This window comes from Dipteris shenzhenensis, chromosome 28 (genome assembly GCF_047967505.1).
Source record: "Dipteris shenzhenensis isolate YYH24624 ecotype China chromosome 28, Dip_SZ_1.0, whole genome shotgun sequence".
Classification (NCBI taxonomy): domain Eukaryota; kingdom Viridiplantae; phylum Streptophyta; class Polypodiopsida; order Gleicheniales; family Dipteridaceae; genus Dipteris; species Dipteris shenzhenensis.
The window spans coordinates 26,000,307-26,025,700 of NC_141623.1; the positions used below are offsets into that span (position 1 = coordinate 26,000,307).

Genomic DNA, 25,394 nt, shown 5'->3' on the forward strand with positions numbered 1-25,394 from the left:
GGATGTTGGAATAGGGAGCCCCCATGTGAGGAGTGCATCAGGGGGTTGGACTGTAGAGTAGTAATAGGCATGGGACTACCACAAGGGCTGGGCAGCACATGAGCTGTCATGTGGGCAGCAGAAAGAAAGGATAGGTAACTAGCAGAGGAGATCCACCATGGAGGGTAGATCTAGATCCAGATGTTGTTGAGGACAGAAATGCACAAGCCAGCAAATGTTATGGGACCCTAGGGGCATGGAAATGAGGCAGGACTATGGGCAGGCCTGCCTGAGCCAGTGGAAGCCAGCCACGTGGCCAGGTAGGGCCAGCAAAAGCCCTGCAAATGAGCCCCAAAGGGGTATTTAAAGGCTGCAAGGGATGAGTTGGTTTGGAGCCTTTTTGGGTTGGCTTCAAAAAGAGAATGGGTCGGCCATTTGGGGGGACAACCAGCCCCTATAAAAGGGAGCAATTGAGCCCCCATTCTACATCACTTGGAGCAGCAATCCAAGAGCTGGAAGGAGTAGCAGGAGGACCATCCTTGGGCCTATACACAGGAGGTGAAGGTGACCTTAAAGGGCTGCATACTTAGCTCAAGGAGCTGCCCACCTAGGCTGAGTTTCCAGACAGCAACGTGGAAGAGATCCTTTGGACAAAGAGTCTACATACGCTCAGTGGAGCACACGGGCTCAGAGATCTAGATGTACTAGGCACATAGTAGGAGAAGCCTTTGGTATTGTATCTTGTCCAGTTTGGGGACGGACGGAAATATATAAGAGTTGCTTCTATATTTGTCTTTGAGCACAGTCTATTTGCTAGCCTGACATTAATTGTTGTGAAGTACACAAATGGTTATGAAGCTTGATTCCATAGTGAAACACTTCTGCGTGTAATTCCTGGGTTATCTATCAGTCTTCCACTGTTGGATAAGCTCTCGTGGGATTTCATTTTCTAACACAATCATGGTCGTCAGAAACCCTTTATAGCTCATAGGAAGCATGCCAAGCAAAAGCCTAGCTACATGAGCTGAATCCGTCTGCTGACCAACAATGGATTGTTTATCCCTCACCAACTAGATTTGGGTGATGTGATCCTTGACTCTGCCCCCCTTCATCCTCATGTTGTAGAGTTCCGCATTGTTGATCTTGACATCTCCCAATGTGGTCCATGCTAAGAATGCCATGTCCACTAGTTGAATGTGATGGGGAACCAAATCCACAATCATGCCAATAATTATGGTCAGGCCTCTGCATCTTGCAGTACCCACTCTCTGAATCATTAAGAGCCGTCACCACTACTCCAACAGCATTTTGGATACCCTGAGCCCTTAGCTCCACTCCCATTGTAATCTCCCAAAAGTCCAAGCTAAGGGTGGACTGTACTTCCACTCGCCTTGTATAGATTCACCAAAGCAAAGTATAAAAGCCACGCCTTTTTTAGGAAAAGACAATACATTCAGCCTACAATTCGGCTCAAATCTTTCAGCTCCAGAACTTTCAGCAAACTTAATCCAGGGTATACTTATCAAATTTTCTCTAAAGACAAACCCTACATAATACTGTAGCAATCTCATTCATCAAATTGAAGGAAACTTCTAGACTCAGTCATTCCGGTACTTTTTTACCCTAGTCTATCTGATTTGCATTGACTAATTTCTTCATGATCTTTTGCAGAACTTTATTAGTACACTCCGCTTGGCCACATTGGCTTGTGGATAATAACAGTGGATTTCTTATGAATGATTGTATGGCAAAAGACAAACTCTCAAATTAGATCATCCAAAAAGTGTGGACCTTGCTCACTTTCGAATCCACTGAGCAGCCATACCTTGTCATGATCATTTCATATAGAAACTCAGCGAGGGATTTATCTGAATTATCCTTTAAGAATAGAGCTTCCATCCTTTAGTGCGATAATCCGTGGTCATTCAGATATACGGATTTCCCATTCGCCTTGCCGGAGGTTTGAAGGGATCAACAAAATCCAAACTCCATTTCTGCAAGGCCTCAAGAGGCAACATTCAATTATGACTCAATCACATTCGTTTTAGGCTGTCCCTGTGAGAAGTGCTGTAACCGAATGGAAATGGAGAGAGAGAGAGAGAGAGAGAGATTAACGTCCACGGGAGGCCTCACGGGCCTATGGGACAAAGTATACAGAAAAGCGAACTCATACAAGCCTCAGTGGGCTGAAGCAAAGGGTACGCTAGGACCCTTGCTGAGTATTAATCTATGCTAACAGAATCATAATCATAGAAAAAAAGTCAACTACAACTGCAGAGTGGGCCATATCAATCAATCAATCTATCCAGGTGATGGGATGAAACTGAAGCCTGGTACAGTGATGGCTCTCTGGTGGGCTGCGAAGATGTCTTGTATCTGCGTTTGTCGAGCTGTCTCGCGCTGCGGTGGGGGACGCGGTCTCCTCGCTCTCTGGACTCTCTGGGCTATGTCTAGGGTGACCCCTTGTCTCTGTTGGTCTCCCTTGAGGAAAACTATGATAGGTCGGACCTCGATAGAGTGTATCCTGGGGGCTCGCTGTCGCACATGTGGCCTCTGCGCCCCTCTCTCGATGGCACTGTGCCGGCTGCTCATCCAGACTGCTCTCATGTCGGCTAGCTCCTCCTCCTCCACTCCATTGTGTCCGGGGGCTGACTCAAATGTAGAGAAGTCTATGACGTGTCGCTATGCTCGGTCACCCTCTATGTCTTGTAGTGCTCTGACCATTCCCTGCTGCTCTCTGATCTATCGTAGAAGCGTCTCCCTGTGTCGCCGCATCTCCATCAGATAAAGCCCGATACATACTTGGTCATGGAAATGGATCAGTCGTGACAAAGGACCGAGGAGTAGTTGGTGCCATCCAACTTATCCTCCTGTGTGAGGACTCCAAACACCTCATTGGGGTTGTTTTGAGCCATTTCTGCCAGAAAACTAAAAAATGTAGCAACCAGACAAGGAAAATCCCTTCCTGGGATGTAAAATGCACAACCAGAGTCTGCCAAAAAATTCTGCCCAGAGTGACAATTGCTGTCACAGCCTATCAAAGGCTTGAAATGCACCACAATGCTTTGCAAATGCCCAAAAATCTGCAAAGTATACCTGCAAAAAGTGGCAAAAGTCTGCAATTTGACTCACACTGAGTCCAAAACTGCTTGCAAATCTCCCAAATGATCTTTCAACTGCCAAATTGCATCTGAATGCCAAAAGCCCCAATTTCTTAACTAAAATTGCATCCAAAAGAGGTCAAATTAACGGAAGACTAATGGGTCTATCAGACTGGTTGAAAACCTAATACAACAAGCAGGCTACTAAACGAGCACCATCACCCATGCTGAATGGTAAGTCCTAAGTAGTACGTAGTCATATCATTGGTATGACATCATCGTCATAATCACAATCCTCATCCACATGTCAATCAATCCACGCCACCAGGCCATGCTGGCCCTAGCTAGTACAATGAGGCCTTGCAGTGTATAAATGTCAACGGGGGCTCGTGAGGAGACGGGGTCATGCTAATGCGTAGCCAGTGATGGAGAACTCATGACTATCTGTGGGCGTTGTCCGTCTCGATCTCTTGGCAGTGGCTCTCTGCCTAACCAAGGCTAGTGCAACACGGATTCCTAGGTTTGAACAAGAAAGGGAGCTCACCCAATGTGATATGTGTGCTCATCCACCATCGAGTGTAGTATGCCTCAGGCTCTGAATCCCTACTACATCTGCCATCGGTGACTGTGTGGCCAGTATGATTTGAATGGAAGAACTCTATGATCTTGCTCTGGGAAGAGTTAGGCGGTGTATTTGAGGCCGGTCTCTAGATCCTGAGTAAGTGCTCTATGTCTAACCACCTCATGAATGAAAGCAGATAGGCATCCCTAGTCTGAATACAAAAAGAGTTTGGAGAGGGGACCAAAACCATCTCTAAAGAGACAATGATAGCGACCACGGATCTCGTAGTACACGGGGCATCGGAGGGCAAAGTGCTCCTTTGACTCAACGTCCTGTCGATCGCATAGCATACATAGGCGACGATCCCTAGTAGCTCGTCTGCTCTCGATATGGAGTCGGTCTAATGATACTTGAAACTGCCTGATGGAGATCCTCAATGAATGTGTTAAGTGGATCCGAGTATACTTTGCCGAGACAATGAGGCCCTCCTTGGAGATGCGAATGCAAGGTTCTGAATGTGTGTAGCTGTGAGATCCTCTCGAATAACCTGGTTCTCGTGCTACCCAAGTGGGATGGATGGAGCATCTAAGCTATAGTGGACGGGTGGTAATCTATCCATGTGGAGCTCCAATCTCTCGAACCACCTACGTGTTTGTGCATACCAGCCTCTCCCGTCCCCTCCATCTACAAGACTCATGGACGAAGCCAGAGCCAGCGATGGTTGCTTACGTCTCCTTGATGTGCAATATCAGTCTCCATACCGTTTGACACGTTGTAGATAGGTAATGGTTGCCGTTGGTTTCCCCCGGATCATCTGAGAGCGCGAGAATGTGTAGTTGCTCTACTTGTGCCCACTATGTGTCTAAAAGTACGGGTCCCCAACAAGGGCTACCATACATGCCAGTTGGTTGATCCAACAAGTCAAAGAGAAGAGCCTTGGTACAAGGATCCTGAAAGTGTGAATGGAAGCTGAACCAAAGGTGACTATTCTAGAGGAGAACCTTGGTATGGCATATTATTGCATTGCCATGCGTAAGTCTAGACTCTGATTAGTTTGTCAACATGGAACCACCATTGCTCTTATATATACCCCAGTCCTATTTGGTCAGTGCTCACTTTTATCCTGTAAAATGTATCACTATTTAAAGCAACCAACCCCAACCTGTCTAATTGCAACCGTAGTCCATCAAGGATGTAAATTTTGTAACACCCACCACATTAACTATGGAAGCTTCACTAGTGTCCTTTCCGTGGGCCTTGCTTTTCACCTCCATGGTACTTAAAAAAGAGATGTCAACATGATCCCCAGGTAGATTAGGACTGGTTTAAGGCTTCCTTTATACTTGGAGAAAGAAAGAAAGAAGGAAAATTGTATTAACGTCTTCAGAGGGCCTCACAAGCCTATGAGACAAAGTACACATCTAAAAAAGAGTAGCCAAATCTCTAGAGTGTGAGAGAGAGTCAAGGAGTGCATAAGGCATCTCACTCAATAAACAACCCATCTTTGTTCCTTTCGGACTTCCATTACTTTAGTCAATTCTGCACTTCTTGCCTTGAGCTGAATCAGGGTGAGCTCCTCTGAGATTCACATCCTGGTACCTCTCAGCTTCTTAGTTTGTCTAAGAACCTTGCTCCTTGCTATCTTGTCTTGAAAGATTACCCTTGCCTATGCCCCGTTTTGGACGATAAAATCTCTCTCTTCTGAGTCCCATTCAATCTAGGGGATTGACTTCTTGAGAGGTTCGACCTTTGTTTCCATCTCCTATTGTCCATCCCTCAGGCAGCCCTCCTACGCATATGATTCGATTATTAGCAGCCTTGGTCTCCTGTTCTTTTGCCTCCTCGTAGACATCACACTTGTTGATCTTGCTGTTCAAGTAGCTGTGAAGCTCCTAGCTCAAGTAGATGACAGCTGGATCTAGTTCTGGTACTATGATAGTGTCATCTTCAAAGTCCAGCAAGCCCACCTATCTATCTCCTGTGCGTGCATTGAAGTCACCAAGAAGGAGGATATCTCGCTACCTGGAGAACTCCGTTATGCCATCATATATCATCTCATACAAGCTGTGATCCTCTGTGACGACCTCATGTGCATAGGATGATGTGCACACCGCAATGAAGATCGGTCGTGCCTCTAGTAATCGGACTCGTATCCACCTATGTCGTGCATGCGCCTCTTGCCGTACTACAGACATGAATGGCCTCATGTATAGGCAGCCCTCTCTTTGGGCTCTCACGTGTCTCGGTGTTAAAGATCATGTCTTTGTCGGTGTATGTCTCCAAGAAACCCCCTGGATCGGACCAAAGGATACCATTGCAATTCCACACTGCCATTTTCAGTCCACTTTGTGCACTCACCATGGGCCCGACACTGTCATAATTCACCATCTTCCTTCTCCCCCCATCTACTCTTTCCTGGATAATCACTTTGCCATCTCTATAGGCAGCCCATTTTCCTACCTCTCTTGCTGCCATTACTCGTACCTTTCCCTCCCTTCTGTGCTCTTGCTATAAGAGAGTGAGGTTGTCATCCAAGTATATCCTGGTCGCTTTCAGAGTTGCCCTCATGCTCATGAGGGTAGACCTATCCATGGCAGTCCAGAGTTTCATCACTAATGGTCTTGTTGGTATCTCTGCCTTGCCTACCCTCCAAGTTGTCTCCATCTTAGCGAACAAAGCTTGGGCATCTGCCATTGGGGTATCTCCCACTGTTAGCTCTTACCAAGACATTCAATGCTTTGCTAGCCCTCCTTTTCTCTTCCTCTAGAACCTCAGAAATGAACTCCTTTGGGCCTGCTGATCCCTCTGTTGTCCATTCGAGCATCTCTTCCTTACCCTTAGTGAGCTGTGGTGTAAATTCAGCATGTTTGCCATTCACGGTGGACTGCATGGCAGCCATCCCTTTCTTGAGGGTTACATTCTCTGCTTCTTCCATGGCTTTGCAGCCCCTCTTCGAGGTCATTTGCATGCCTCTCATCTGCTGTAATTCAACCCCCAATGCATGTACCTTGTCTTGGAGCTTGGTTTTCTCACTTTCCCACCCTGCTTTCTCCTTCTCTCATTCCTCTTCCTTTGCCTTTCCCTTCATTCTTCTTGTACTTCCCCCTTTGCTATTTGATCTCAGCTAGTGTCTTGTCCACGTGAGCTTCCTCAGCCAATAGAGCCAACATTTGTGGCCTCCAAACTGTCAATTTTTTCTATCAACACGAGGCATATCTTGTTAAGGAAGATGAACATTTCTGAAGTACCTTTATGAGCTGTCCCATTTGAGAGGGCTGCCATAGCTATTTCCAAAGCTTGCTTTCTGCAAATATCTTCTACACATCCTCGTGTAGGCATTGCACAAAATATTCTTCAAAATCAATGCTAGTTGTAGAAAAGTGCAGTAATCTTGTGACTCACACTCTTTTCTTGATTGCAAACTTGGAAATATTAGAGCTCTTGAAGTTCTTGACTCTGTTTTTCTGATTTGCAGTCCCAAAACGTGTTGTAGCTGACTTCTTGTTGTTGTTTGAAGGTCTCCAGACTCCGGGCAGGGGCTGCCTTGAAGGCGACAGCAAGGGAGGTGTGTTAGGGGCCCAATGTGGCCCTCGCGTGCTGTTCGGGGCCCTGGACGGGGCCTGGAGCTGCAACCAGCAGCCTAGCTAAGCTATGGGCTGTCCAGGGCTGTCACGCAGCCTGGCACACAGCCCGCGGCAGCAGTAGTATCATGGCGAGGGGCGTAGGGCAGATGGGGGTCGCGGGGCAGGGCGCCAGCCAGTGCTGTTGAGCAGGGAGGTTGCAGTGCAGGTAGGGTGGGTGAGAGGGCTGAGAGAGAGAAAGAAAGAAAGAAAGAAAGAAAGGTGTATTAATGTCCACTGTGGGCTGAAGCAAAGGGCTCACTAAGATCCTTGCTGAGTACTGAGTGCTAAAGATGCAAAAAGCTAGTACAAAATATATAGTAGGAAAAAAAGGAGCAAGAAACAGAGCTCCAAGTACATGTGGAGGCTCTATATAGCCCGGCTCCCTGATGGTCCTCTGATGTGATGCAAAGAGCTCATGTATCTGTGTCTGTCGGGCTGTCTCCCGCGGTGGCGGTGGGCGCACTCTCTTGGGTCTCTGTACCTGATGGGCTACATCGAGAGTAATGCCTCATCTTTGGCGGTCTCCTCAGAGGAGGGTTGAGATAGGTCGAACCTCAATCGTGCATGCTCTAGTCGTCCCACATGTCATGTGTGGTCTCCGTGTCTCTCGTCCAGCCACATCATGGTGACGAGCCTCACTGCTAATCCATAGTGCTCTTGTCTTCTCGAGCTCCTTCCCCTCGATCTCATTTGGTGCTAGATCGGATGCGTAAAAATCAATGATGCGTGTCTGTGTTCGGTCTAGCTTGGTGTCCCGAGGCATCGACTGTAGCTAATCTATGGCCTGCCGCACAAGGGAATCTCTGTGTCTTTGCATCTCAATTAGGTAGAGCCCAATGCAAACCTGGTTGAGGAAATTTATCAGTCGAGTGAGTGGTCCAAAGCCAAGCCCCTCCTGAAATAGACAGTGGTATCGCCCTCGGATCTCATAGTAGGCCGGACAAACACATAGAAAATGCTCCTCTGTCTCGACCTTCCCCATCGTGCATAATCTACAGACCCGCTACTCTCTAGATATGACGGCCGCTCTCCTAGCCTCAATCCGCAGCAAGTGGGACGAGACTCGTATTTGTCCGATAGCAATCCGCAAGGCATATGAGACTCTCCTATCCTCGAGGTATTGGGTCCTGATGATGAGACCATGCTCCAATATCCTCATAAAGTGGTCATGATAGAATTGGATCTTGGTGGGGAACACTTGATCCACCCCCCCAAGCCCGAGATGTGTGAAGCTGGAGAAGGTCTAACCGTATGATACGGTTCATCTCATCATGTGGAAGGAGCTCCGGTGGTGCATCCATGATGTACTGAAAGGGGGGGGGGAGCCTATCCATCTGGATACCATGGCTATCAACCATGTGGACACCCGCACATACCATGCTATATCAAAGCCTCTGTCTGCCGGGCGTCGGGATGACTCCAATGCCAATCTCGACAATCTCCACTGAGGTAGGGCCCAAACTTTGTGGAGAAACGTCGCCGTCTGATTGGAGAGCTATCATGGCGAACTTTGCCTGCATGATCTGATGGGGGACTGAAGGCTTACTCCAAATCATCCTAGACCCCATGATCACCTGTAGCCTCTCAAATCCCTTCCATTCAGTAGCTGAAAGGTCACTCCCCCAAAAAGGTGCTGCATACATGGCTGTTGGTCTCACGAGAGTGTCAAAAAGCCAACCCTTCGTCAGTGGATCCTGGAATGTGCCTAGAAGCAATGTCTCTCTAATCGGAACGGGGCTCCCTTCCCTCGTGTGAGTCGTGCTTTGGTGGCATGGGTCATCGTGAAGCCTGGTCCCGTGAATACTACCCCTAGGTATGTGTAAGATTGCACTATCTCCACTGGCTCCCCACGGTAAGTGAAACTATGTCAACGTCGATGTTGATGAAGCACTGCTTGGGATGTGTTGAAGATCATAACCTTGGTTTTCCCAGGGTTGACTTTTAGGTCCCTCTCTCTGTAGAACATCTCCAAGCCCTCCAAATGTTTCTGCAAACCCTCTACTAAGGACGAAATGAGAACTATGTCATTTGCATAAAGTAGTATCTATACCATCAAATCAGCCAATAGGGAGCCCTCTCCTCCTAGGCGATCAACAAAGGATGTGATCTTAACAACGTATAGTCCGAAGAGAGTCAGTGAGAGGGGGCAGCCTTGCTTCACCCCTATGGTGCTCTCAACCCAATTTGATAGCCCCCCAAGAGTACGGACTCGCCCTTTGACGGACTCGTATAGACTCATCACTCCCCAGATCATGACCTCTGAGAGATGCAACTCCTGTAGTCGCCTGATCAGGCGAGAGCGAGGGACAGTATCAAAAGCCTTTCGAAAATCCACGAAGCAAGCGTAGACCTTCTAGCATCTCGACTTCGCCTCCTCGATAATGGCTCTCAGGGTAAAAATATGGTCCAGTGTGGAATGTTGTCTCCGGAAGCCTGCCTGCCCAAGAGCCCGCTATAGCTTGTCCATGGTCCTCTGTATAATTGCTGATCACCCTCTCTAGTATCGATCCATAAATCTTAGCCACAGAGTGGCCAATCATGAGAGTGTGGTAGTTCCCAATATCCATTTGGTCCCCTACCTTAGGTATCGGTACAATGGTGGTAGTACTCCAAGTAGGTGGGAATCCGTGGCATACTGCATGGTTGAACAGCTGCACTAGAATTGGGGCCAAGACCTCCTGTCCATGTGCAAAGTGCTCTGTATGTAGCCCCTCATGGTCTAGTGCTCTCTGATTGTGCAGACAAAGGAGGGCATTCCTCACGTTCAGTGAACAAGTGACAAGTAGTGGGTCTGGGCATAGAGGACATATCTGGTGGCATCTGACCTGGGATATCATATAAGGAGCATGCATATCTATGCCAAATCTATGGGTCTGTGATGGGAATGGGCTGTTTCCCCTCTAATAGGAGTCCCCAGCGAATAGTTGGGTCTCCCTCTCGAAAGGATCCGACCACCTCATCAATCTTGCGAGTGAGAAAAGTCTGCTTCTTACATCGTGTCATCCAACGTGAGATGCGATGCGCCTCAAATGAGGTCAGGTGTCCTAGGGCTTGCTCGCGTGTGAGTTGAGCTCTCATCTCCTTACACTCATCATCATACCAAGGGTTCTGAGGCATCTTCCCAGCCGGGGCATGTGTGGGTCGAGTCGTAGGGAAAGATATGATGGCAGCCTTTTGTACCACTGAAACCAAAGTGGCTGCAACCTGAGCAAGGTCTACCTCCGCTCCGTGTAGGGTCGGAAGCTCTCGAGCTAAGTGATTGACGTAGACTGGATTAAGAGTCCGGTCAAAGTGAACATGGATCCGAGTGGGCACACGGAGGACTCTCTGTGACTGGCCTGGTAATGGAAATACAGAATGTCAGATATGAGTGATCAGCATGGAGTGGGGGAGGGGGTACTACAAAGTTGTGAATTTGAGATGCGAAGGTAAGGGAGCCCATCAGGTAGCTTGCCCCCCCTCCATGTGGAAAACAAGTGAGTCCACTGGATGATGGCCATCTCTAAAGGCCGTTGTATACGATCAAATCATATACTGCTCCCATCACAAGTAGGTGCCGCCCATACCCTGTCACGTGTGGAGCATCTGCTGAGTGTCTCACTATCCCGAGCTCAGCTGCATCTAACTCTGATACTATGAGGGAATCAGATGCAAAGTCAAGTAGTCCCACTTGGTTGTCCCCTGTGCGTGCATTGAAGTCACCAAGGAGGAGGGTGTCACTCTCTCTAGAGAACTCTGTGATATCATCATGTATACTCTCATACGGGTTGTTCCCTTCTGTGGCAACCTCACGTGCATAGGATGATGTGTCCGGAGGAAACTAGCACACCGCAACGAAGATCAGCCGTGGCTCTGGAGTCTGAACTCTAATCCACATGTGCCGTGCATGTTCCTCTTTCCTAACCACTGAAAGGAGTGGGCTGAGAGCTGATTTGAAGAGGACAGCCACACCCCCAGAACCTCGTACTCCACTATCCTCCTCAGTTCCCTCCTATGGGCAGACTCCCATGTGTATCCTATCATAGTGGGAAACCCTCTCTCTGGGCTCTCGTGTGTCTCGGTCTAGAAGACCATATCTCTGTTACTGCATGTCTCCAAGAACCCTCCTGGGTTAGACCAAAGGGTGCCATTACAATTCCACACTACCATCTTCAATTTGTTTTCCATACTCGTCTTATTGTTCAAACACCGTCATGCGCTGTCCCCTTCTCCTGCATGTCGTACTTCTCTATCTACCCTCTCTCGAATGATCACCTTGCCATCTCTGTAAACTGCCCATTTCCCCTCTTGTCTTGTAGCCATCACCCGCACCATTCCTTCCCTTCTATGCTCCTGTTGTAGGAGTTTGAGGTCTTCATCTGATAGTTCTTGGTCCCCTTCAGTGTTGCCCGTGTACTCATGAGGGCGGATCTATCTGTGGCTGTCCGTAACTTTACAACCAAGGGCCTCGTCGGTGCATCTGCTTTACCCACTCTCCAAGCTGATTCACAAGTAAGGTTGATTCCCATCTTGTCAAAGAGGGTTTTGGCATCTAACATGGGGCTATCACCTACAAGTAGGCCTCTGACCAGCACATTCAAAGTCTTGCTGCCCCGCCGTTTTCTTCTTCAAGTGTTTCAGAGATGAGGTCCCTTTTCTTTGGTGTTGTTTCTTTAGCACATCTTTCCATGCAAGCATATCTGCCTTCCCCTTCGTGATTTGTTGTATGAACTCAGCATGTTTCCCTTGTACCATTGTTTGCAAAGCTGCCATTTCCTTTTTCAGCTGTTCATTCTCTGATTTCAGCACATCAATGATCTTGCATCCTTCCTCTGGCACACCTTTTGCATCTTTGAGCTGTTGCATTTGTTCTTTAATGGTGTTCATCTCCTCGTTTAACGGTGGCTGAAACTCCCCTTCCTCCCAGTGTGCACTTGCCTACAGTTTGTCATTCTCATCTTTAAGGGCAGCAACCTGGGCTTCTAATATCTCAATCTGAGAGGCCAAATGACTAGTTTTTTCACCTAGAGCACAATTCATGTCCTACAACATTTTACCTTTTTCACATTTCCATTTGGTTTGCATCTCTCTTGCCATTTCTTCATTTCATCTTGCATTTGGGCTCGGGATGGAGGGATGGAATCTGTGACAACCCCCCTATCCCAAGGGAGAGGGAAGAGGCTAAAGTCATGGGTATGTTGTTGGCACTAATTGTAGCTGGGGATGTAGAGGCTGCAGCTGAAACCGAGGCTGAAGCTGAAGCTGAAGGTGAGGATGTAGCAGGGGCTGAAACCGAAAGTGAAACTGAAGCTGAAGTGGGGGCTGAAGTAGAAGTAGAAACGGAGATTGAGGCTGAAGCGGGGGCTGAAGTAGAAGTAGAAGCGGAGACTGTGGCTGAGGTGGATCCCGCCTTTGCTTTGCAAGAGAGAGAAAGAAAGAGAGAGAGAGAGAGAGAGAGAGAGAGAGAAAGAAAGAAAGAAAGAAATTTTATTAAAGGTCCACGGAAGGCCATACATGGCCTATGGGACACAAAATCATCCGAAAGGAAAATACATCATCAACGATGCGCCAACTAGGTGGCCTCATCGTAATACCGCTAAGATGCCAAAAATGGCTACAAAAATCCTAGATACAAAATGAAATGAAATAGAGTACCAAAATGCCTAGATACAAAATGTAAAATATGAAATATGAGGAACATCGTCTTCCCTAAGGGGTCTGTGATCCAAAGAAATGATGGAAGTCATGGCCATCGACCATGCCTCCTGCCATGAGTGTGAAGATCTGGGCAAGTGTCAAATGGGCTGCTGGCGGTGCCAAGTCTCCATGGAGCAATCTCCTCCAAAAATCTGCCATCATCCTCCGTCGTCTAGAAATAAAGCGACGGTTACGGCCTCTGTGTAAGATCATCCTGCGGTGCTGCCGGATCATGTCATATGTACATCCTCGGGGTGGAACCATCGGTGCTCTCTGGCAAGATGGGCTATCTCTGTGCTCATGGTCCTGCGCCTCGTCCTGCTCCTCATGAATAACCAGGAGGGAGAGAGGGAGAGAGAGAGGGAGGGGTGGGGGAGATTGATTTCCGAAGTATTAAAAAAGAAAGAAAGAAATTTTATTAGAGTCTTCGGAAGACCAATGGGCCTATGAGACTGAAAGAAAACCTGATACAAATCACAGTAAGGATGGAGCTACTGAAACGAGCATCATCACCCGTGCTGAATCCTAAGTCTGATCATACATAATCAAATACATATGGATGTAACGATGAAAAGAAAAGGACTGGAGTGGAGCGGAGTCCTCCATATGTCATGTCCCCCTGGCTGGTGCATAGCCGGTGATGGGACGCTGGTGCCCGTTAAGGGGTGCCGTGCGTCTCGGTCTCCTAGACGAGGCTCGACGCAAGACCAGAGCCACCGTGACTCCCGTGGGACGTATCCCAGGTCTAAACAATGACGGGAGGACCCACAGATGCATGTACCTGTGTGGTTACTTCCTGCTGCGGAAGAGTAGTCCCTAGTTCCTCCGGTTTCTAGCTTATGATGCTAGACCTTTATAGGCTAAGGGTTGTGCAACTAAGGGTTTGTATCCAAAGAGTCTTCTACCTTAGCCTACTATGACCGTTTGAAAAAAAATATGGCTCCTTTCTATATTATTTATAAATTGCATTCATACAACCCCTAAAAGGGAAAAGAAGATTCACAAATGTGCCACATCTAATTTGCAAGAATTAAGCATCACAAGATAAACATTAAAACGTACAGCTGTGTGTTGAGCTAGAAGTAATAGACTTTGCATCTCCTCCTCTACTTCCTCCCTAGTTTGCCTTTGAACAGTCATCTCTTTGCTTGATCTGCAAATAGAAGATAGAGCCTCACAACAAAACCATCAGTGGGTTCAAAACAAAATGAAACAAGGCAAATTTGAAGGTGCAGATTACCAACTCTACTTGCTTCCTTGCTTCAATCACAGAACAGATGACCAGCTGCTCAGAGCTTAGTATTACTTTTCAAAGTAGCGGTCGAGATGATGCCATTGAGGGTCTCGACATTGATTTCCAAATCGAACAACTTCCCATGCAAAAACATATAACTCCTTCCTATGCAAAAATAAGCCACTTTATTAGAATCCCAAAACTGCAGATGATCTTGAACTTATAAACCTGCAACTTAAAATAATGCAATCAGATAATTACCAAAATTGAGATATTTGATCAACTTAATGCTTTTTCAATACATTAAAACTTCTTAAAGCAACATGAGAATACCACAAAACAGGGGGAAATAGGTGCAAAGTAGTCTTGTGGAAACCCTTGGGTCGCATGGTGGTTATGCATGTTTTCAAACAGTTAGCATATTTTTGGACATAAGGATATATAAGACCTCACATCAATAGTGTAACAGAATTTTATTTTCAGCACAAAACTGTATTCAGCGATCATCGTAAGCAAGGGTGAGAGAAAGAGAGAGCCCATTTGACTAAAATGTCCTGCCACCTCCTCTTACATTCAGCAATAAACTCTCAGTATACATTCCCCCAAGCGTCTTTTCCTTCCCATGAATTCTACCTCCCTCTGCCTTGTCACTACACGTTTCATTTACATCACAGCTTAATTTCTTAGACCATGTAACTCTTCTACATCCCTACGAGTACATGGTTAACTACAACCCACATTTGATTACATAACTCTGACCCAACTCATCCATTTCCTAAAATTTGACCACACCCGAAGCACACAAGGTTCTCCCTCTTCCTCTCGAATCCATAACAAAGAGGGGTTACAACTACCCATTCAAAAGCGCCCTTTTACACACTAAAATTTTGTGAAACATATTTCCCCCCGCCTATCAAGTATGAGAGCATGCTTGGCAGACGGAAGCTAAAATAGTCATTTATTCGCCTATTCTCAAACTCTAAGCGAGATTCTCCGAGCGAAGAAAAAACCAAGCGTTCACTTGAGGAAGTGGCAATTTTTTATGATAATGATGATGATGAGCATGGTAAATTTTCTTATCTAAACCAGATGCCCTCTATATACTAATGTCAGTTGTCCTCTATGCAGTAATGTCATTTTGGTGGGTTTTGCTCGGTTTCTTCTTCAATCGAAAAATCTTGCTCGGAGTTCAAGGAGACTCATTTATTCCATCACAGGAGCTATTCACATGTCTCTCCACCGAGCTGTACATATTCCTGCACTTATTACAAGTCATGCCTCATCTTAAATCTCTTAAGGCAGAACTTATTTACACATTCTACCAAGCTCTTAGCGAGGCGGGAAGGACCGTATGTATCTTGAAAACTTTCACGAATGGGGAACAACTTCTTGTCCAACCAATGATCAAGCCAGCTGTCATATTTCATAACCAAATCACCGTTCTTATAACTTTATTAAGGACTAACCTAGGGAGAGTGGTTACCGTCCCTCAGGTGGATCTTCACTTCCGCCCCGCTCACTCAGCCCCGTTCCCCACTCATTCGTAGCCTCCTCATGGTTTGGAGGCGACTCCGTCTCAGTCTCATTCAGTCCCCGCCTAGCTGCCAGGAGGAGATCGATCGCCAGCCGCTTATTTGGAACAATCAGGTCAGAGATGCTGAGGGTCTTCAGTTGGGGGAGAGATCACATATCAGGTGGGAGGGTTGGATGACGGGGCCAGCCCGGTCCCTTCGAGTTTGGAGGGACACATACAGACATCTGGAGACGGCTGATCTCGCAGACGCAGCTGGAGGTGCACGGGGAGCCCAGGCGAGACGCATAGAGATCGACGGCGCGATCCCAGCTGATTGGTTGGTTCCACCTGAGCCTCAGATCCTCATGCCTGGTGACGTTCGTTGGCTGGGACAGTTCACCCCCCGTGGCATCCCACTGGTGGTCGCAAGACGTATGGACGACTCCTCTACTTCCTTCTTCGCGGTTATGGGGGATGGACGACTCAGGAGAGAGGATACGCTTATCGACCCTCTACTCCCATGGCAGAGGGTTCGAGTTGTAGGCCTTTTTGGGAAGGTCTGGCGTACCGATCCTAGCATTGAGCAGGATCAGATGCAGCTTTGGCGACTCTGGCTCTGGGAGGGGCGGGCCTTGTCAGAGCTTGATTGGGACCCAGGAGAGTGGAGTTGGCCAGAGATTGTGACAGGACAGGGGCCGACCTCCTTCTTTGCCTACAGCGCACGACTCTGGGCAAGCGAGTTCTTGGGAGGATGCAGAGCCACCCCCCCACCCAGCGGCCCAACTGGTATGCACAGGGTATTTCCAGGTTCTTTTTGCAGGCCTTCTGGAAGGCCTTGTGGGAGTGCTGGCGGCCGCGGAAGATCTCCTACTTCCTGTGGCTTTTGCCCACAAAGGTCTTCCAGTGGGGAGCTGGTTGCGGAAGATAGGCCAGGACGGACGCTGTCAGATCTGCCACGAGGACGAGGAGTCACCTAAACACTGCCTGTGGAGCTGCACTCACGCCCAGGAAGTGTGGAGGTGGACTTTCGGGATTCTTACTCGCGTAGCACCGGAGCTAGGTTTGATCACTTGGGGCGCATTCTGTTGGTGCAGCACAGCACCTGGTTTTCATCACTTATTCAAGGCTTGCCAGCAGGACCCCACTTTCCTTATCACACAGGGGACGTGGGGGCCGCTCGAGGGTATCCCGCAGCACCTAGCAGAGGCTGATACAGGAGTTCAGGAGAGGCAGCCAGTCTGGGAGATTATTAGCAGCATCGCAGGATGGCACATTTGGACCTCGCGTTGCGCGCAGATCCTCGGTGGCACCTCCTTATCGACTGCCCAGATCATGACGGATATCTGGAGTGAGATTATTCATACACTCAGAGGACAATGGGACCAGATTCAGGGAGATTCCCGGACCGGCCAGGAGAAGCGGAGACGCTTCCTCCGGGCTTGGGACACACAGGGCCTCTTCTTCGAGCAGACTTCGCAGGGCCTTCGGTGGTGCTACTCACCACCCCATTGGCTGTTCATTCACACTCGCCTTATCCCTCCGTGAGATAGTGATTTATTTTGTACCTTTTTGGGCTGTGTCCGATTTGTGAACGCAGCCCGTCAGCAACAAGCTGACCTTTTGTATCTTGCTCTCGAAGTAATATAATTAGCACTGTTTTTTCGGCAAAATATTAAGGACTAACCTGGCCTTCATGATTTTCTCTTGTGTTTCATTCAAGATTAAGGCATCCCATCTAGCCTTTCTATAACAATCAACCTCGCTGAAAATATACAGCCTTTCTAAAATAGGCATCACGTCTCTACTCATTAGTCTTTCTAAAACAAGAAACCTCGCTGAAAATGCCTTTGCCAAATCAGAGTCATGCTCAACAGCCGACCTCCCTTGGAGATTATGCAGGCCTCGCCATGGCTTAGACTCTCTTGTAGCAGTGTTCAAGATGCCACCACCAAATGACTCTCCACGGCTCAACCCGTAGCATGCCCCCCAGCTGGGAAGATGCCCTAGAACCCATGGTTTGATACTCAATGCCTATAGATGAGATCTCACCTCATACACAAGCAAGCTTTGGGACACTTGACGGCATCTAAGGCATAGTGGATTGCATGTCGTCTTACATGCCGTAAGAGGCGGGCCTTCCTCCCATATAGGCTGGTTGATGTGATCTGCTATTTCTGAGGAGGGGACTCTACTATTGCATGGGAGCTTCTCTCCAAGGGCAAGCCGCATATCCGCATCACGGACCTGAGTACCTGGCCCACAAATGCGACATCGCTATATGATGTCCATATGCCCTCCCTACCCAGGCCCACCGCATCCACCTTATTTGTTGCATTGAATGTGCAGGCTTCTTTGCATCGACTCCATAACCACAGAGCCAAGGGCCGGGTGTTGTGGACTGAGCACTTTGCGCACGGACATGACAATATCCACTTTAAGCCAAACGGACTCACACATGCCGCCCTGTATTTTGACTCTGTTGAAGACAGCGTAGTTGTACCTTGCTTCTTGCTCAATCAAGACATGGAATCTAATGCAAGCATGAAATAGAAGCCTAACGTCAAGCGCCTGTATGTAGCTTCCACCTGAGAGACCCGAGGATCATGCAATTGATAGAGTGCCAGGTAGTAGTCCACCAAACAGGGCACCTTATAGGGTGAGTGCGGCTCAGCAAGAAGAAATCATGAGCTAGGTGAAGGACCTTTTGGAAAAGGGGCTGATTCAGTCCAGTTCTTCCCCTTACTGTCCACCGGTTTTGTTGGTGCAAAAGAGTGATGGTTCTTGGAGAATGTGCATTGACGTGCACTCAACAAGATAACCATAAAAAACAAATTTCCAATTCCAAGGATTGATGATATCTTGGATAGATTGCAAGGGTCAACCATTTTCAGTCGCATAGATCTCAAGAGTGGGTATCATCAGATACGCATTCGTTCAGAGGATGTGTCCAAGACAGCTTTTAGGACCAGCTTTGGGTTGTATGAGTTTTTAGTGATGCCGTTGGGGCTTACGAATGCTCCTGCCACTTTCAATCGGATGATGGATAGAATCTTCCATGAGCATAGGGCTTTTGTGGTCACTTTCTTTGATGACATGATTGTGTACTCAAAAGATGAGGCAGAGCACGTGAAGCATCTGGCAATTGTGTTTGCAGAACTCAGCAAGCATAGGTTGATTGTAAATGCAAAGAAAAGTGAATTCTTTATGCTTGAGATTCACTTTCTGGGGCTGGGGTGCACATGGATCCCACGAAGATTGAAGCAATTCGCAGTTGGCCACAGCTTGAGAATTTGCATGAAGTACAAAGCTTTTTGGGCTTATGCTCGTACTACAGGCGATTTATACACCATTTTGCTGAAATTGCTTCACCACTCCATGCTATGCAGAAGAAGTGAGCATCCTTCGTGTGGGCTGAAAAACAAATTGCAGCATTTGAGATGCTAAAAGAAAAGCTTACCACAGACCGAGTATTGATCCTACCAAATCTTCAAAAAGCTTTTCACATCCAAGTTAATGCATGTGGAAAGAATGGCCTTGGAGCGGTCATTATGCAGGAAGGACGGGTAGTGGCCTATGAGAGTAGAGTTTTGCAAGAGGATGAGAGACATTTGGGCATTTATGAGAAGGAATTGCAGGCTGTAATTCATGCCTTGCTACATGGAAACACTATTTGCTTGGGGCTGATTTCACAGTGCAGACAGGTCATCAATCTTTGAGATATTTCCTCACTCAGACGAAGTTATCTGAGAAGCATGTGTGATGGGCCAATTTCTTATCCATATTTCACTTTCAGATAGTGCATGTGGAAGGTCAAAAGAATGTGGTGGCCGATGCATTGTCAAGGAAGCCTTAGGTTTCCGCAATAACCATTGCTTACCACAGTGAGTTGGATGCACTGAAGGACCAGTATGCGCATGATGAGGATTTCTCACGGATTTATGACCAGCTGTCTAATGCTCAGCAGCATGATCATTACACTCTCAGAGATGGCTTCATTATGATGTATGGACGCCTTTGTGTCACAAAGCAGCTAAGGTCTTGCCAGGTTTCAAGAGAGGAGTACGTCACGAGGGCGTGAGTTTTGATGCTCACATGTGGCCTCGACCCCGGTAATCAAATGGCGAGGTCACAAGATGCGGGTGTGCAAATTTCTCCTAGGCAATTGTGCCTTGGGGCCAACTGAAAGGTTTAGGGCCAAACAGGGGGCCCAAAAACCTTAGACTTCTAGTTGGTCATTGGTTGGCCTTTAAAGAGGCCCCACTAGAGGGGGCCTAGGGGCAAATGAAGCCCTTGGGGAAACCCAAGGCATGGGCTGCCACGTGGCAAGCCCATGCAGCCCCCCTTTTTGGAAAGGAAGGCCAAGGAAGGCCTTGGTGAGAAATTGGACGGGGAAAAATGGTGCGGGGGGACACAATCACAAAAGGAGGTCTTATGAAGGTTGGCGCCTCCACGGAGAGAAGTGATATAGTCCGTACGACGGTACAGGAGGAGGATTGAATGCAAATTAATGCTGCTGTACGGCGACGTACGGACGGGCATTAAATCCTACGTACGGGCTGGTATGGAATGTCAAGCGTAGGCTGGTACGGGCTGCAAGTACGAGCTTGTATGCGGGGCCTTAAATGCTGCAAGTACGAGCTTGTACGGGGCCTTAAATGTTGATGGTACTGGCTGTGTACGGAGCGCAAATCCTACGTACGGGCTGGTACAGAATGTCAAGCCTAGGCTGGTACGGGCTGCAAGTACGAGCTTGTACGGGGCCTTAAATGCTGATGGTACGGGCTGTGTACGGAGCGCTAACTGCTGATGGTACGGGCTGTGCACAAAAGGAAAGGAAGATCAGAGGTAGAGTTTCCCGCCGCTACTTGCTAAAATTCAGAAATTATTCTCCATTACATGCAAAGTGGTTGGAAGAGGGTGATCTGGCAGATACACCTTAATTATTACAGCTCTATCTAGATGCGTTTCAGCTTGAGCCAACCTTAGTTGTGGCTCCTTCAAGCGCAGCAGAGCATAGGTCTGGAGCATTGCCTCATGCTCAAGAGAGGGGTAGTACCTCTGTCTCAATGTTATAGACAGGCTCACATATCTAGAGGTCGCTTGGTAATATTGTTTCTTTCACCCGAGGTACTGCTTGCTGACAGTATATCTGCCTTGGGACTTCTATGATCAGTTTACTAGTCACTATGAGTTGGTTTTTGCAGTTTATATGGATTGTTATCCTAGGTTCTGAACAATCATATATGATGTCTTCAATGGTAATACATCCTTTTATGATGGTATATTCACATGTATTTCAGTTATTGCATATCCTTGTAACATTCAGATGCAATCGAGGACGCTTGCCAGGTTTCAAGAGAGGGGTATGTCACGAGGGCGTGAGTTTTGATGCTCACATGTGGCCTCGACCCCGGTAATCAAAGGGCGAGGTCACAAGATGCGGGTGTGCAAAATCCTCCTAGGCAATTGTGCCTTGGGGGCAACTGAAAGGTTTAGGGCCAAACAAGGGGCCCAAAAACCTTAGACTTCCAGTTGGTCATTGGTTGGCCTTTAAAGAGGCCCCACTAGAGGGGGCGTAGGGGCAAATGAAGCCCTTGGGGCAACCCAAGGCATGGGCTGCCACGTGGCAAGCCCATGCAGCCCCCCTTTTTGGAAAGGAAGGCCAAGGAAGGCCTTGGTGAGAAATTGGACGGGGAAACATGGTGCGGGGGGACAGAATCACAAACGGAGGTCTTACGAAGGTTGGCGCCTCCACGGAGAGAAGTGATATAGTCCGTACGACGGTACAAGAGGGGGATTGAATGCAAATTAATGCTGCTGGTACGGCGACGTACGGACGGGCATTAAATCATACGTACGGGCTGGTATGGAATGTCAAGCGTAGGCTGGTACTGGCTGCAAGTACGAGCTTGTACGCAGGGCCTTAAATGCTGCAAGTACGAGCTTGTACGGGGCCTTAAATGCTGATGGTACGGGCTGTGTACGGAGCACAAATCCTACGTACAGGCTGGTACAGAATGTCAAGCCTAGGCTGGTACGAGCTTGTACGGGGCCCTTAAATGCTGCAAGTACGAGCTTGTACGGGGCCTTAAATGCAATGGTACGGGCTGTGCACAGAGCGCTAACTGCTAATGGTACGGGCTGTGCACGGTGCACTAAAGGCTGCTGGTACGGGCTGGTATGTACAGAGTGTACATGCATCCATTGGCAGGCTGTACGGATCAGAGCAGCAGATATTGTAGGGAGTGTGCGGGCATCCATTGGCAGGCTGTACGGATCAAAGCAGCGGATATTGTATGGGATGTATGGAGGGTTCGGGCTGCTTGATGGCCCTTGGTTACAACATGCTGGCTTCGTGGTTGTATGGGCTGTACGACAGCCTCCCACTTACCCTTTTAATATGGGCTGCTACTAAGTGGCTGAACGGAGGTACATCTCAGCTTGATAGGGCATTCTTTGAGCCCATGGGGGCGTGCACATAGTGAGAGTGCTCTCAACGGAAGCAAGAACGGAAGAGGGAGAGAAAGAAACAGAGAGCCACACAAGTTTTGGTGGGTGTAGAACACCCTAATCTTCTTTTTCATTCATTTATATGTGTTTGAGTATTGAACATAACCGGGGTAAAGGCATAGTGACCTTTAACCCCCACAACCTCCCACTTAAAGGACAATGTGCCTTTAAGGGAGCGGAGAACAACCAGTGAGCATACTATCCAATGCCCATCAATACACGACAATACTCAAACCGCTGACTAGGTAGACTCTTCGTCAGCATATCTGCAGGGTTATCATCTGTATGAACCTTGACAAGCTCTATGCGCTTGTCCTCAAGTACCTCCCTAATGAAATGGTACCTGACCTCAATGTGTTTGGTCTTTGCATGAAAGACCGGATTCCGTGCTAGCTGAATAGCACTCATGGAATCACTATGCAATGTCGGTACGCCCCCAAATCTCCCACTAGCCGATCAAGCCATATAGCCTCCTTGCAACCCTTTGTGGCTGCAACATACTCAACCTCTGTGGTAGACAAAGCAACACACTTCTATGCGCGAGACATCCACAACACTGTACCACCTGCAAAGGTGAACACATAACCAGAAGCGGATCTCCTACTATCTACATGCCAAGCATAGTCTGAATCTGTGTATCCAAGTACACGCATGTCTCCTCTACCAAAGCAGATGCACATATCCTTGGTACCCTTCATGTACCTCATGATGCACTTAACTGCCTCCCAATGCCTCTTTCCTGGATTAGCCATATACTGGCTAACAACTCCCACTGCAAATGCAATGTCTGGTCTAGTAGCTATCAGAGCATACATAAGACTCCCAACCGCTGATGCATAAGGAACCTTGGCCATCATGGCCCTTTCCTCATCTGATTTGGGACTATCTGTATGACTCAGTTTCACATATGGAGGCAATGGAGTACTCACTGCCTTCCCCCCCTCCATATTGAAACGCTGCAATACTTTTGTAACATACTCTTTTTGTGAAAGCCAAAGGAGTTTCCTACTCCGATCACGCGTGATGCGCATACCAAGAATATGACCTGTAAGTCCCAAATCCTTCATATCAAAGACCTCATGCAACTTGGCCTTTAATGCATCTAGCTCATAAGTCTATGGGGAGTAACATGGAATGAAGCACCAGAATCCAAAATCCAATCCTGGGAATATACATCATTTGAAGTGGTAAGCAACTCTGCAGATAAACTAAACATGAAGAGAACATCATTGTCACTATCATGTGTGACTGCATTGATCTCCTCGATCTTCACTTTTCCTTTGTTCTCCCTTGGACACTCTTTCTTTTAATTTGCACCCCAATTTGCATTCTTTTTCTTATCCTTTTGCTCTCTTTTCAGCTTGTAGCAATCCTTTTTCATATGGCCCTTCTTGCCACAGTAGTAACACTCAATGTTCCGTGCCCTGGATTTGCTACGAGACTTCTCTCTTTCTTGGAACTTCCCCCTGAACTGTGATCTGCCCCTTTGCACATTTAAGGCTGCATCCTGTTTGTTGCCGTCCATAGACTTCCGTCTAATCTCCTCGGCCAACAAGCTACCCATAACATCATCAAATTTCAGTACTCCACCAGGTGCAGAGTTACTGACAGCTGTATGGAAAGTATCCCATAAGGATGGCAATGAACATAAGAGAAATATTGCCTTAGTCTCCGCATCAAAATTCATCTTCTGAGCCTAAAGCTGGCTGAAAATAATATTGAATTCATTCAAGTGAGAAGCAATGGAGACCCCTTCCTTCATCTGCAGCTCAAACAACCTCTTCATGAGGTAAACTTTATTAGAGGCAGTTTCCTTTTCATAAGTGACACACAGTTTTTTCTACAAATCTTCCGTAGTCTGCTCATTTACTACTGTGAAATAAACTGAATCTGCAAGATGAAGTCTAATAGTAGATTTTACTAATGCATCCAACTCATTCCAATCATCCTCAGACATATTTGCAGGCTTAGCTTCAATCCCTGCCAAGGGTTTAATCTGCTTCTTTTGAATAAGCACATCTCTTATTTGTTCTTTCCACAAAGAAAAGTTTGTCCCACCAAACTTTTTAATGCTAAAAACTCCTTTTCAGACATGGAAGAGGATGCCATGATGCAAATGAAGCAAAAATCCCAAATGCTAGTGCCTACAAGAGAGAATCACACCAAATACTAGGTGCACCCAAATGTGTATGCCACAATAGAGTGAAATATCACCAAAACTCATGTCTCAAAGCATCTGACTCATGTGCATATACTATGCATCCATATGAGTAAATCTGGCCCAAAAGAAAATGCCAACTGCAATGGCAATCCAAAATGCCAATAAGTGCCAAATGACTCAAGCATAAATACCGTCCACTGGCATATGCATTAATAATATCTCATCCAAGAGAGCATAGCATTATCAGTGCATCACCTGCAATGTGTCAAAGCTGTCCCTCAGCATAAAATAGCATCCATGTGCAAAGCGTCCATAAAAATAGCATCCCACAAGGCAATTTGGACCTATCAGCACATCCAATAAGGACCGCAATGCATCCAAATGGCCTATAAATCATCCACTGCAACCCAATGCACACCACGAATGAGCGCACATTGCTCAAACTACATTGCTCAAACTGCAACCAGAGTGATCTGCATAAGGTATGCTCAAGAAATCATAGTCCCACGGTAATGACCGCTACTAAAAATAGATGAGATGCCTCAAAACATGGGCGCCATTGCATAATTGGACTCAGCAAGAAAATCTACAAATATCTCTCTTCTGCCGGAACTCCAAAATCCCAACCGATGAGTGAGAAATGGGAGTCAACACTTATCCATTGCCATGTGACATAAATCTAAGATTTCAAAACCTTAGAATGAAAAATGCATGGACAGATGGTTTTGAAAACCGTGGTCTCAATCACTGGGTCCAACACACGGACTGAAAAACGTTTTTGAAAACAGAGCTGTTTGTAAACTTCACTGGAGTGCAAATGATGAGCAACATAGAAGTTTTAGGACCTCCTGAGTCCACCGGAACTGACAGATCTGCAAATGGTTGCTCCAAACTTGAGTTCCAACACCCGGGCAGAAAAACGCAAAAACTGACACAGTGAGTCAGAAATCCAATGAAATGATCCCAGATTCAAGAATGAAGGTGTTTCCAAGCTCCTGAAGTGAAGTGGACACCAAAAGCAAGCAATAGTTGCCT

General features: G+C 47.3%; 1 protein-coding gene across 1 annotated transcript in view; it reads right to left on the reverse strand.

Moving 5' to 3' along the window:
* LOC147883381 (protein PSK SIMULATOR 1-like) overlaps positions 1 to 25,394 on the reverse strand; it is a 132,110-nt gene that overhangs the window by 56,998 nt on the left and 49,718 nt on the right. The window contains exons 3-4 of the mRNA XM_087399613.1: positions 14,248 to 14,340; positions 14,004 to 14,094 (exon numbers count right to left, since the gene is read on the reverse strand). Of these exons, the coding sequence (XP_087255739.1) occupies positions 14,004 to 14,094; positions 14,248 to 14,340 (184 nt within the window). The remainder of the gene's footprint in view (positions 1 to 14,003; positions 14,095 to 14,247; positions 14,341 to 25,394) is intronic.